This window comes from Leptodactylus fuscus, chromosome 5 (assembly GCF_031893055.1).
Source record: "Leptodactylus fuscus isolate aLepFus1 chromosome 5, aLepFus1.hap2, whole genome shotgun sequence".
NCBI classification, from domain to species: Eukaryota; Metazoa; Chordata; class Amphibia; order Anura; family Leptodactylidae; genus Leptodactylus; species Leptodactylus fuscus.
This window is the reverse complement of record NC_134269.1, coordinates 90,566,859-90,581,723: the sequence shown is the minus strand read 5'-3', so window position 1 is coordinate 90,581,723 and position 14,865 is coordinate 90,566,859. Positions and strand designations below refer to the sequence as shown.

The 14,865-nt window shown below is 39.9% G+C and overlaps 1 protein-coding gene across 1 annotated transcript in view; it reads right to left on the bottom strand.

Annotated features, from left to right (window-relative positions):
- CSK (C-terminal Src kinase) overlaps positions 1–14,865 on the bottom strand; it is a 76,056-nt gene that overhangs the window by 36,537 nt on the left and 24,654 nt on the right. The window contains exons 2-3 of the mRNA XM_075273713.1: positions 6,865–6,941; positions 3,622–3,735 (exon numbers count right to left, since the gene is read on the bottom strand). Coding sequence (XP_075129814.1) covers positions 3,622–3,735; positions 6,865–6,879 — 129 coding nt within the window. The 5' untranslated portion in view covers positions 6,880–6,941. The remainder of the gene's footprint in view (positions 1–3,621; positions 3,736–6,864; positions 6,942–14,865) is intronic.

Below are 14,865 nucleotides of genomic sequence, written 5' to 3'. Positions count from 1 at the left end.
CACAAAAATGGGTATTCACTAGTCCCTTGTGAATGGGGCAGTACAGCACATGTACACATGTGTGGCCACCTCTCCATTCAGTTTATGAAATTGACAAGGCACTGTAATGTCTCTATCAGTCATGGTCAAGCTTGTGCAGTACAGCTCAATTCACATTCTTCCAAAGCATCGAAAATGAAAAATGAAGACATTCACATAGCAATGAATGGAGTGCAGGTCAGGAAAGTACACTTGCGCGCCACTCACAACAGGTCCACCACCTAGGGAATGGACCCCCCAATGATTGGACACTTACCCCCTAGCCACAGGGCAAGGGATAAGTCTCCTTAATGGAACAAACCCTTTAATGTATAAAATATATTATTTTGTGTGCCATCACTAAAAGGATCCATGTGCAAGCATGTTAATATACCACAAATAAACTCTCTGTAGTCTGATCAGACAGAGTAAATAAGTAGCGTTACTATGGAGAAAATACTCTCGAATTTCCCTGTGCCCATGATTGATTTGGCATTTATTTGTTTAAACTCAGGCTACCCATAAGATATGACCCCCAGAAAGCTACATGTAAATTACGTAAGTTATATTCAATTTGAGAAAAACAAAAGGTTCCTATCAACTTGGTGAATAAGAGCTACTTACATAGAATCTTCCAGTAGCCATAACTTTTGAATGCACAGATTGATTTTAAAAATAAAAAAGCCAAATTGATGAGGGATACAGTGGCACTCAAATGGGTTATAGAACTTAATATTCTCTACTTGGTGAAAGATCCACCTATGCCTGGATTTTGTTAGGAGTTTCCGTCCTGAAGTCCTGAAATCCACTTAAAAAAAAAAAAACGGAGAGAAAAGTCCTGCAGACATCATAGTCTATGGAGTCCAAGGTTTTCTACGGGTAACCACTTTTTCAACGGCTTATGTTTCCTTTACTCGGATCCCCAAGTGGACCCGAAGAACGGACATCCAGGAGCAAGTGTGACCCTAGCATCATGCACTTTACTGCAACTCAAAATAAAAACCAAATTATCGCTAGGTTCACACTGAATCAAAGGTAAACCAATTGCTCAAGCATTAGGTGATTTGGGAGGAATCTGCCAGGTAAAGTCAGGCAAGCTCTTGAGTTGGCAGGCCAAACAGTCAACTTCTATATTTTTATACAATCTAGCTACTACTCTGACTCCTGGTCAGAATCCTTTATAAGCAGCTGAAAGCCAGAGTCAGATGGCAGCAGTAAAGCTCCTCTAATTCACAAAAAAGACTAGTGACTGAATTCCTACGGAAATATATATGTAATCATTTATCTAATTTAAATATACAATTTATACAATCAGACAACACCAATATTTTTACAACATAGCTAAAATGAATTCATCATATTATTTTGAAGGCGTTAGTGATCTTTTTCTGACTCCGACTTCTCCCAAAAGTTGCCCCCAACTCTACAGCCCTGCTTAAAGTGTACCTCCCATTTTATTTATTTTTGCTATTGTAGAACATTTTTTTAATATACCTTAACATGCAGCAGTTTGATTAAGAAGTACAAAATCACAACTGTGTTTTTAACTAGTGATATCTCTGTTACAGTACTTCAATCTTGGCAGCATATGAAAGCTGAAAACCATTTTTCTAGGTGATATAAAACCAGAGATACAACCATTTGAACTGACTATACACCCTCCCCTGCCCTTCCTTTGGTAAACGCTTCAGAACTGGATATTCACAATACTAATGTGTATGGAGAGGTAACAGCTCAGGTACAGGGTTGCGAAAGAGAACATTATAGCTTATTTTATAAAAAGGAAGTTACCGGTAGATAGGATAACAAAATATATTTAAAAAAATGCTCAAACACCTTTAACGTAACACTTTAAACACACCCATTTTGACACATGCAAGTAAATGGTCACCAGGTATAGTATATAACAATGTGTTATAAAGGAATAGATCCAGCTGAGTATTAAGTAAAATACACATCATATCTCAAGCTGGAATGACTTGAATTTCAGATCAAAGGGACATTTACAATGGTTTATCCATCATAGTAATAATAAGGAAGTAAAAAACAGGGAAAAGCCAACAGAGACTTGTCACTAACAATCTGCCATTATTCTCATACATAGTACGATGCTTTGTGTCAGGTTCTCAGAGATACACAAATAAGGCAGAGTTCACACACACGCATTTAGTTTCCGTTTGGGGATTCCGTCCCCAAATCCGCTTGAAAAATGCATTTTTCGGGCGGAAACCCAGCGGACCCCATTATAATCTATAGTTTCTGCGGGTAACCGCTTTGTAAGCAGATTGGGTTTCCATTTTTTTGGAAACCCGAAGAACGGAGAAGAGCCAAAGAACGGAAACCTGAGCACTAGTGTGAACCTATAGTAAGACACCCATCAAAGGGTTTCGAGGACCTGATTTATGAATCTAAAGCACTCTCTGTAAATGGGAAATATTGGTAATACCCTGTCCTTTATGAAAAAAGTGGAAAAATACATTTTGAAAAGGACTGTCCATTCAAACAAGCAATTTTAGGAAACTCTTATGGAAAATGAAACAACAGTACGGCCTGTAAAAGAAGAGGTCATGATTCAGCATGGGGACCAGAAAAAAATGGAAACCCTATTCACTTAAAAGTGACAGACTATAATGGGGTCCGCTGGTTTCCGCCTGAAAAGACTGGGATCCTGTCCACTTAAAGACTGTAATGGGGTCCGCCGGGTGATGGGGTTCTAAGGAGACTCCAACACAAGCATTAATCCAACCTTAAATGTGTTTTTTCAAACTTTAACAAACATGAAAGTTGGGCACAACCGTTAAAGAACACATATTAGACTCAATAACATAGGAGACATAAAACTTCTGAACAAGTTTAGTATTTCTTTTTTTAGTATTATTGTTGTTTGCATTACCACTGCTCATAGGTAGAGATGAGCGAACACTGTTCGGATCAGCCGATCCGAACAGCACGCTCCCATAGAAATGAATGGAAGCACCTGTGATGCCGGCCGGCCGCTGGCAAAGTCAGCGTCACAGGTGCTTCCATTCATTTCTATGGGAGCGTGCTGTTCGGATCGGCTGATCCGAACAGTGTTCGTTCATCTCTACTCATAGGGTATGTTCACATGGCGGAAAATAAAGAGGAATTCCTCTTCATTTTCTACCTCCGGCATTTTATCCGTGGTCTAGCCACGACGGGATGTTGATGCAGTGCATTGGCATTCCGTCGCAGCATCCTACTGCTGCTAAGACCTGGATGAATGGGCCAAATCAGAAGGGAGTCTCGAGCTGTGGGATCCATGGCAGGACGCTTCTTTTTTCCGTGTCCTGCTGCAATCCTTGACTCCCATTGAAAACAATGGGAAGCGGATTCCGGGAGGAATCTGCACCGGATTAGGGGGCAAAATCTGCCCACAAACCCGCGGCAAATTCCTCTGTGTGAACACAGCCTTAGGAAAATGAAAATATAAGAATTAATATATATATATCACGAATGTAAATTTTGGAAACAAACACAAAACACAAGCAACACTAAAACGTGCTGCTTAGTGTGAGCAGAAATTTGTTAAATTCTGATAACTTATGTGGCATATAGGCTGAAAACTATAGAAATCCAGTTTACCTTGGTCACGGCAACAATTGTCAAGACTTCTCCTTTTGTAAATGGAAGATCCTGGTCTGTTCTCCTCTGGAAGTCATAGTTAGCGACACACTCTGTACCAGCCTGCCAGGGCGTCTATGGATTCAATTGAGAATTTAATCAAAATATTTCAATAAAGTTAATGGAGGACAATAAGGTAATTAACACTTCTGGTAAGAGACATTACTCCTACGATCCACTAGGATACTCAGATGGCAGAAACCTGGTCAGATTTCCCCTAGCCATGAGCATTAGATCGCTACAAAATGGAAACCAATCACATGGCTGCAAACTATCCAACACAAGTTCCATATGCCATCTGAAAGAAACTTGTGAGCAGAGAAGAATATATGCATTAGATAGAAAAACATGGATCAGGGGATAATCATACACATAAGGGAGAGTGTGTGCCTTCATAGGCGTACGGAGACTTACAAGTCATTCCTGCTCCACTAGGGATTCTGGGTAAAGAATATGCAAATCTATTCTACAGGATGTAATTAGGAGAACAGTGCCTCTGTATGCTGCCCTCTAGAGGGCAGCCCCCTTAACATCATGCATGACTCAGTTAATAAGCCTACTAACATGATGCGGGGTTTATTGCCAAATTAATATTTCTATTCCAAAAGGAACAGATTCCCAGCTATGGACAGCGCTGTTTCAGTCTTTTGGACCTCCTCAGCATAGCGCAGGGAGGGCAGCATACGGAGGCACTGTTCTAATTACATCCTGAAGAATTGATTTGCATAGAAAAACATGTGATCTGATATGTCTATGGCCAACGCATGAAAAAGTACATTGAAGGAAGTCAGCAGGAAAATCAGAACCAAATTAATGGCTGTATCTTGTAGGGAGGGCGACTTCTACACTTTCCATAGTTCTCTCTCTTATTCTGGAATGTAGCTCCATTTTTATGAAAAATTTTAATTATACAAATTAGATGTAAAGGGATTCAGGGGAGGGTGTTCTGGTGCCATTACTTCACTCTCCACTTCAGATAACCACCCCTAACTGTAGACAAAGTGTGACAGGGTGGGAGATGTCACTCGAGTATTGTGGTAACAGTCAGGGCAGTTATCTAAAGTAGAGAGCGAAGCCTTTTTTACATAAAATTGGTATAATAATAAAATCCTGATTTTCATGAAAATGGATCTGCAATGCAGAATAAGAAAGGTATCTATGGAAACATTCATTGTTTTTTTTACCAATTTTCCTACAAACAAACATACTTTAATCATTCTCTTTCCATGTTACCCAGTCAAGGCACACAAGCGTCTAAAAGTTAGAAAGTGCAAATTTCAACTAAACAATCTTAAAGGGATTCTACCATTAAAACCTTTTTTTGTGGATAAGACGTTGGAATAGCCTTTAGAAAGGCTATTCGCCTCTTACCTTTAGACATGGTCTCTGTCGCGCTGTTCCTTAGAAATACCGGTTTTTACCGGTATGCAAAAGAGTTCTCTCGCAGAGATGGGGGCGACCCACCGCTGCCAGAGAATTGGCTCCAGCGTCATCTTCAATGTCTTCTTCTGGTGCAGATTCCTAACTTCTAGGCCTCGGGCCTTGGCAGAGCAGACTGCACAGGCCATGGGAAAATGGCCACTTGCACAGTATTGTCAGCGGCCATTTTCCCGTGGCCTGTGCGCCTGCTCTGCTCAAGGCCCAAGGCCTAGAAGTTACAAGCCTGCGTCGGAAGAAGACATTGAAGATGACGCTGCGGACGAAGGAGGCGGCGCAGGAGACAATTCTCTGGCAGCGGTGGGGACGCCCCCATCGCTGTTTGAGCGCTGGGGCCCACCCCCATCGCTGCAAGAGAACTCATTTGCATACCGGTAAAAACCGGTATTTCTAAGGAACGGCGCAGCAGAGACCACGTCTAAAGGTAAGAGACGAATAGCCTTTCTAAAGGTTATTCTGACGTCTTATCCACAAAAAAAGGTTTTAATGGTAGAATCCCTTTAAAACTATGCCATTATTAAATATCTTGCATTATTGGACTGACCCCAGTGCACCATTCACATAATATTTAAAAGTTGCTTTCCTCCAAATCTGCAAGTGACATACATAATAAAGGAATGTTATTTTTTAGTGTAAAGTGCTCCATAATGTGGAGGTGGCAGCCGAATATACTTGTGGAGCTGGTAGACGTCTTTAATCATACATGGTTATAGGTTTTCCTACTTTCATGTTATGGCTCTAACTTTTACCAATGAATATACAGATCAGGTTAGGTTTACATTTGTGCAGCCCGTCCATTAAAACCGCAGTTACCCACGAACAACAGACTATAAAATGGGGTCTGTTGGGTTTCTGCCATTTTTAAACTGAAACCAGCAGAAAGAAAAATCTTCTGTGCAGGACTTTTCTCCCCCTCGACAATTTTTGGCAGTCTCCAATGCTGATGTGAACCTAGCCTTACAAACAGTCCAAAGAAAAAGTTTTGTATATGCATTCAACAATTTAGTTCCCAATTTATCTCTCAGAGTACCCCATGCAAACATAAGTTGTAAGGCCAGCCTTATTTATAGTGTCTTCAAAACTATGTACCAACTGAAGGCCAAGAATGCACTGAATGTACCGCAATTATTTGTAGTCCACGAATACAGTAGTAAACACGCCTTCTGCTCCTTGACACACTTTGTGGGGTTTTTTTGACACGATTCTTATATAAGAGTTTTTTGGGTGATGTATGGGACATTTTGTCATGCATTTCTCTACTGTAATAAAACTAAGAAGACCATACAGAATAGGTATCAGATAATAAAGCTTTGCTAGGCAGACAGCACAATAATTTGTGGAATATAAGGGTTACTGTTTGTATAATGAACGGTTCTACAGTTTTACTTAGTGTATTGATTCCTCGTGGTTTTCTAGATCTTTGTTTCCTGTCATTCATTCTGCTTGCTTCCATGGTCATGTGGTAACACACAGATGCACGGCTTGTTACAGTCACAATATTATAATATAATACAATAATATAATATCTGCCTGTAACAAGCCGTGCACCTGTGTGCTCATCACATGACCATGGAAGCAAGCAGAATGAATGACAGGAAGCAAAGATCTACAAAACTGCAAGGAAGTGATACAGAAGGCATATTAGACAACAGTATAACTTTTCATTGTACAAACAATAACTATTTGCTGAAACTGGACAACCCCTTTAAGAGATATTAACATTAGAAAGGCTTTATTACATTTTGTGGTTGGAGGATTGAAACTCACCTGCACCACAGACATTTTGAAAGTGAACTTTGTGAAGGAGACTCACAGTGAGGGTATTCTGCAGAGGATCATCAGACCTAAGAATAAAGAACAAATCACAGTCATGCAGCAGTAATGTTATCTAACAAGGATAGCGGACGATGACTTCAGATGAAAGTACACAAAAACTATGAGTGCATCTATATGGAGTCTGTCAATAGAACCCAATACAGCCCCGCAGATGGATAGGCTAGGGTCACATGAACCCACTGGCGTTTTCCTCTTTGTGAATCTGCGCCTCTGTTGCAGAGATATCACTGTTTTTGTCAATATGGAAATAAGCTCTGTGGAGCATTGTTGCTGTTGCACCAAGGAGGTAAGCTGCAATGCTCTTGTGGCTCCAAAGGCTCATGTGCACATTGAAACAAAAAAAAAAAAAAAAAAAAGTTTTCAGGAAATTTTTGTGAGACATTTTAAATGACTGTGCTTTCTTGTCACCCTTAAATGTCTCATGCCTGTCACTAAGGTTTCTGCTCCTGGAAATTAGGTTTTTCTTTATTGCTGCTGCGTTCACTTAACAGGGAAAACACTGAGTTTCTGCCTTAGCCTTAAAAACCTTATGTTTTACAGAACCAGCAAAGTGAGAGATTCTGGCTAATCCCAGCCACACACTAAAGGAAAAAAAGAAAGAAAAAGCAACACTCCAGGCTGATGTCCAACAGTGAGGGACATGTCTATTATGATGCATAGGGTGTGATTTAGTGCAACGTCTACATGAATCTGCTCCTCTCCGTACTGTTAAATGAAAGCTTCTAAAGACACCAAATTAATTAGTATTTTCAAGTCTTTTAGTCAATGGACCTCAGAGCGCCAGTTTATCTTGTAATCCATATGGTTTATCAACATGATAAATGTTATTCATTCACAATAAGATGCGCCATTACGCTGCCATTATGAGAGTGCCTCAATTATACCATTGAGCATTGAATAGATCTGGCCCTGATAAGTCCCAGAATAAAACAAAAGACTCAAATCTCATTCACACAAAACTTGCTGCTGGACCACAACATTTATTGCGACACTTAAAAAGAATTAAAAAACAAACAAAACATGAAAAAAACGCCACCACAAAAAAATTGTTCTAGTCTTCTTTCTAGCTCATAAAGGAGGATTCCTGATAACTTATCCACTATTCATAGGGTGGGGAATAATTATCTGATCACTCTGGGTCAGATGCTGGGAACCTCCCAAGTTCCCTGTGTGAATGGAGTAAAATGCACATTGCTTCACCAGCACCTGTTCCAATCACCCCTATGGTACTGACAGAGCACTGTGCTCTTCTATAGCCATCACTCTCCTAAACAAAAATAGAGCTAGTGTCATGCGGTGGGTTTCCCAGCGCTCAGGAATTTAGGAATGTATCCACTTTTCTGTAGTTTGTGGAAAAAAAAAAAAAAAATTAGGGCGGGTTCACACCTGCGCCCGGTCTCCGCTTTGTGGGTTTCAAAATGTTGATGGGCGGTCACTTTGCAAACTGACTGCCGGTTTCCGTCTCCTGTCCAGTTTCTTGGGCAGAAGAAAGAAACCTGCAAAGCGGAGAATGGGCGTAGGTGTGAACCCACCCTTAGGCTAAGGCAACACAATGTGGAAAAGCGGTATTATTTAGTTGCAGAGTGTCGCTTTTCTTGCGCCAAAGCCAGGAGAGGATTTAGCAGTAGGGAGAAATATAAGGTACAAAGTGAATGTGAAACCCCACCACCACCACCACCACAAAGACTGTGGGAAGATGCTCTCGGACTAAAATCAATTTAGTCTCACACTGGAGAACGCAGCAGTACCTCTATATGACCGCTTCCATGACTCCAACAGTCACAACACTATTACCAGATGTAAAAGTATCAAGAAATATGGTAAAACCAAGAAGACGCAGAGTGCACAGTGAAATGGTTCTTGGCTGCCACCTTCATCTAAACGTCTTAGAATACTTATCTATAGCCACAGCACAGGAAGTGAGTTTGTTACGCAGGGTGGAAAGTTTGCAGACTCCCACATAGATGGCAGTTTGATGCTGTGATATTTTTAGTAATACTACAGCTAAGTATAGCCAGGCTTATTGATCGTGGTGATCAGGTGAATCAGTCGCTGTGACCTCTGAGACAGACGTAATAGCCACCTACACATACTATACCACAGTACTGGGGATTCTTACAAACCATTTCTACGATTAAAAACAAAAACATTCTCTTGTCGTGGAGCCCATTTTATTTTATATACGGCAAAATTTCCTTTGAACATTTGTAGATATAATGCACTTTTAGACAGAATTAAAAAATATTTAGGACTAGGGGGATCAATTGTGCATATCTGTGCCTGGCCGGGGTAGCCAGAGCAAAAAGGACATCACACAACTACTTTTTTGGATAATACTGTTAGGAATAAACCAATGATTAAATAAAACACTGCACGATAAATTGACTCCAGGAACATACATTTGATGCATCACACATCTACTGAAAAGGGTTTTTTCACCACTCCACAACATACTAAACAGAATATGACACTTATAGTAAAAATATTCTAAATAAAAAAGATTCACAGGGATAAAATAATTTCATCCAGCTCCAAAATGATAAAAAATAAGACCTTCTGAATATTCTTAGCAGGTTCTTCATCACATTGCTTCTTTTATTTCAGAAAAGTTTTTGTTTTTTTTTTTAACTTGTTTACTATATTAAAAAATACTTTCTCCAATAACCATGTAACTAACATCATAGATGCAAAAGTGTAATAGAGGTAAGGCTTTGCTCACATCAGGAAGATCTCCCAATATAAAGTTATGATAGCTGGCTGCGACATATCCCATGGCATCCAATACACCGCCCAGCGGATCACATTTTAGGGGTAAACAAACATGCATTATCCTTTTTTTTACTGTATGCCTTTTAATACAGTCTATTTAGTCCTTTTAAAAACAGTCTATTACACCATTTCAAAAAACAAAAACGTATACCAATAGCCTGGATCAATGAAGGTCAATGGAGGTCAAAGGAACATGGCCCTTTGGCTACACTTCAGTGTATATGCTAAATGTAAGCTTAAAATGTGTTGAGAACAGGGTGTAGTTCAGAATAAGAATAAGTCAGAATAAGTATATATCAGGAGGTTTCTGCAAATTCCTAACACTTCAATTTCAAGTATAGTATTTTTTCTGTTACAAACAACAAAAATTTTCTGAAATGTCCAGGCAGATGTCACCAATAGGAGGAGTGGGTGTGAAGGACATCTGTCATTTTCTATAACAGGGCATCTGAATTTTGGGAACCCACTAGACTCCCCCTTTGATCAACCCCACAGAGGACATCTGATGCATTAACTAAAAGCATGGATTAACATGTCATGTGGGGTTATTAATAACGGAGGCTGATGACCATGCAAGGAGGCTCCCCAGAGAAACCTATATGCAGGACAACAGACAGCCAAAGCTCAGCTGCAGAGGAGATAATTATTACCCCCTCCCCCGCTCCGCAGACATTTAAGGCGCAAAGAGTAATATTTAAGAGTCCCAGCTGTTTGATGCTATTTTAGGACATTATTAGAATACTGTGGAAGCCGGAAAGAGACAGGGAGCAAAGTGGATGAAGAAAATGCTGGCATACAAAAGATGCACACCAAGGAGGAGGACGAGGGATTTATGGAGAAGGGGAAAAAAAAAAAAAAAAAAAAAAAGTAACAGACTACAGATGGCCATAGCAGGAAATGTGACATGAAGTGGACAGTAATCTAAAAAAAATAAGAAGTAGAACGGAAACCATTAAAGGAGTTAGAAGCAAATCTCATTTAACCTTGCCTATACATAAGCCATGCTAGGCCAGTGGTAGCCAATCCTCCATGTTATAGCTCTACTCATCGGAGATTAGGTATGAAGATGTGAGGTGGTGGCATGTAAACGCCAAAAACACAGCAACAAGATACAATAATAACATTTCTCAATGAGTTCTCATACAACTTCCCAGAATGGTTCAGTGGTTTGTACCTCACTCTTCATATTTATATGAACAGTGGAAAGTCATATTTATGATCTATATAGGCATTATATGCCCATTAAATTAAATGGGGTCTTGGAATATTTTAGTTGTGTTTTCTGATATTAATAGAGTGTGAAAAATTTTGGTGCCTAGTACAAAGCCAGTATTCACCTAGAACACACATTGGTATATGAAACCATGTGGTATAGAACGAGTTCTAGAGAACACAAGCCAATAAGAGCAGTACAATAAACAATCAAAGGAGAATGGAAGAAATAAAATAGATTTCGCCACATCAATAGTTTTAAATGTGAAACACTCCTGTATTATAATACCAGCATAACAGCCACAACCCTGTCCTGACTGTGGGGCTAATAAGTCCTATGGTATTGCTAGTTTTGAGAATATTAGGAAGGAAGTCGTCACTGTAATACCTTATGAATCAATCCCAGTAGAGGCTACATACAATAATGAAGTACAAGTATATAAATGGTGATGTAACGCAAATCAAGATTTTTTTTGTAGCTGTCAAAATGACTACTATGTACAGCACTCAAAAATTATCTGGTTATATTAAAACTTCTGCACAATATGGCTTATCAGTGCTTTCCACACGAGGTTGTCGTCTCCTTAGTCACTGCTATGCAGAGCTGAACATGTTACGTCAGTTCATTTGTGACTGCAGCACAAGAAGAGGGGGGGAAGGAGTCAGCCCCTTGTAATTTGTACAAAAAAAAGAGCAGTGAGGATTGTTTTTGTTTTTTTTTGTGGTTAAAGATAATTCTTATTATAATTCAATTGAAATTCATTCAATATGTATATTTTTGTTTGTCAAATGAGATTGGAAAATGACCAGGTATCTCTAATAAAGCCTTGTACGAGACCTTGACCATTGAGAAAACCTTGTCAAGGCATTTTGTTTTTACTTGGGAGAAGGAAACCTTGGAGGATGAGAAACAGAAGAACCTCGAAGATCACACTAGCAGAAATTTTATCTGTGCTCTTATATTTATAATCATATATAAAAGGTAGAGATTAGACAACACTTTGCTTTTGCTGGGATAGAATCATAAGCCTTGTCTTCAATATTGCTATTGCAATAAACTTGAATTCTTTGTTTATTAATCACAGAGATATGTTGTCTTCATTGGTAAGATAGTGAAGACTATTCCAACAGTTTCTTGTGCTCTGAGGGTGTGTCTGGTGCGGATAGCTGTCGAAGACTGTGCATGGTATGGAGAAAATCTTTTGTTGCTAAAGGTGTAAGAATGTAGAGATAAGTTCAGATAGGGTCAGACTAGTATCAACCATGAAGAAAGAGCCAGACGCCTGTGCATTTGTGGCTCGTAGATAAGGTTAAAACAGGTTTATAATGAGAGAATACTAAAGCATGGTGACAAATGGACAAATTGTATGGAAAAGCAGGGAGACTGTGTTAAAAAATAATGTGCAGTGAAACCTCTCCAAAAGAGAGACCTTACCCCAGAGCACATTTTCCATATCAGATTTTCAGTTTTTGCATATTAGCCATCTTCTTTGAGAAGACCAGTCCTCCAGAAGACCACTTTTGAATGCAATTTTGGGTGGTCATCTCCAAGAGATGTCACTGTATTTGTTTTTCTAAAAGTTGATAAATCCTACAGCCAGATTGCCAATAAATTTTGACTCACCCCCAATGTAATTCATGGCTATACAAACATATAAGATGCTATTTATTGCCATTTCCTTACAACTTCATAGTTTTATATGGTATATTATTATTAGAATGGTACTTAGTACAAAAAAAGCCTTATTCACATGAACAACAGAAACCGCTGTCACATGACTGTTTTTAGAACATATTGATTTCAATGTGCCTATTCACCTATCCTTTTTTGATGGTCAGAAAAAAAAAAAGGTCTGTCAAAAAATTTCCTATCATTGTTGATTTTCAAGGATCTATCAATAGACTCAAGTCTTAAAGTGTATGCAAAATGGCAGTGAAAAAAATAGAATATATAGACAGCAAAGCAAAATATATAAACATAGTCTCTTTCTCTTACTACATACACTCACCGGCCACTTTATTAGGTACACCTGTCCAACTTCTCGTTAACACTTAATTTCTAATCAGCCAATCACATGGCAGCAACTCAGTGCATTTAGGCATGTAGACATGGTCAAGACAATCTCCTGCAGTTCAAACCGAGCATCAGTATGGGGAAGAAAGGTGATTTGAGTGCCTTTGAACGTGGCATGGTTGTTGGTGCCAGAAGGGCTGGTCTGAGTATTTCAGAAACTGCTGATCTACTGGGATTTTCACGCACAACCATCTCTAGGGTTTACAGAGAATGGTCCGAAAAAGAAAAAAACATCCAGTGAGCGGCAGTTCTGTGGGCGGAAATGCGTTGTTGATGCCAGAGGTCAGAGGAGAATGGCCAGACTGGTTCGAGCTGATAGAAAGGCAACAGTGACTCAAATAGCCACCCGTTACAACCAAGGTAGCCAGAAGAGCATCTCTGAACGCACAGTACGTCGAACTTTGAGGCAGATGGGCTACAGCAGCAGAAGACCACACCGGGTGCCACTCCTTTCAGCTAAGAACAGGAAACTGAGGCTACAATTTGCACAAGCTCATCGAAATTGGACAATTGAAGATTGGAAAAACGTTGCCTGGTCTGATGAGTCTCGATTTCTGCTGCAACATTCGGATGGTAGGGTCAGAATTTGGCGTCAACAACATGAAAGCATGGATCCATCCTGCCTTGTATCAACGGTTCAGGCTGGTGGTGGTGGTGTCATGGTGTGGGGAATATTTTCTTGGCACTCTTTGGGCCCCTTGGTACCAATTGAGCATCGTTGCAACGCCAAAGCCTACCTGAGTATTGTTGCTGACCATGTCCATCCCTTTATGACCACAATGTACCCAACATCTGATTGCTACTTTCAGCAGGATAATGCGCCATGTCATAAAGCTGGAATCATCTCAGACTGGTTTCTTGAACATGACAATGAGTTCACTGTACTCCAATGGCCTCCACAGTCACCAGATCTCAATCCAATAGAGCATCTTTGGGATGTGGTGGAACGGGAGATTCGCATCATGGATGTGCAGCCGACAAATCTGCGGCAACTGTGTGATGCCATCATGTCAATATGGACCAAAATCTCTGAGGAATGCTTCCAGCACCTTGTTGAATCTATGCCACGAAGAATTGAGGCAGTTCTGAAGGCAAAAGGGGGTCCAACCCGTTACTAGAATGGTGTACCTAATAAAGTGGCCGGTGAGTGTATACTCCCATATTGTATAAGAGATCTACATAAATGTATATAAACTGCTTCATGATACACAAAATGTCACATTTGTCTTACTTTCTCAAGCATACTGTACATAAGGGTTTAGGGGTCAGTTAGTAGGGGCGGATGTTCTCCATTCCTTGAATTCCTACAGCTGTCTAAGCAGAAGCAGTAATGGCTTCTGAGATCACTGTATCAATGCAAAATGATCACTTCACGGTGAGTCTCTGTTCCAAAATCCAGGACTTTTGATGTTACAACATGCGCCAGGAAAAGCAATAATTGAATTAAAACTGACTCTATAAAAGTAGAATACAAAAAGAACACTACACAGAAGTTATCTAAAGCTGCAAACGACACATATGTTATATTACTGTATGCTTTATACCCATCTCAGTTGGAGAAGGTGCGTAGTATACTGGTGTTGGGATACCCATCACTGATCAAATATGGCTAATCTATATTCTAGGTTAGGGTAGGTCATCAATATGACCAGAGCTGAAGTGGAGCACTCGGCTATCTCTGGCACTTCTATTAAAGTGAATGTGGGCGCCATCCACCACCAGTCACACTCACATTCAGCCTGGTTGTGGTTACACTGAATGTGCAATGGGGAAATAACCTCACATTCTTACCTTATGGCATAACCTCTTTAATGACAGCTATAATCCCAAAGATGCAGAGGTGCTACCACTAGCCCATTGTATTGGGGCCTTTTAGA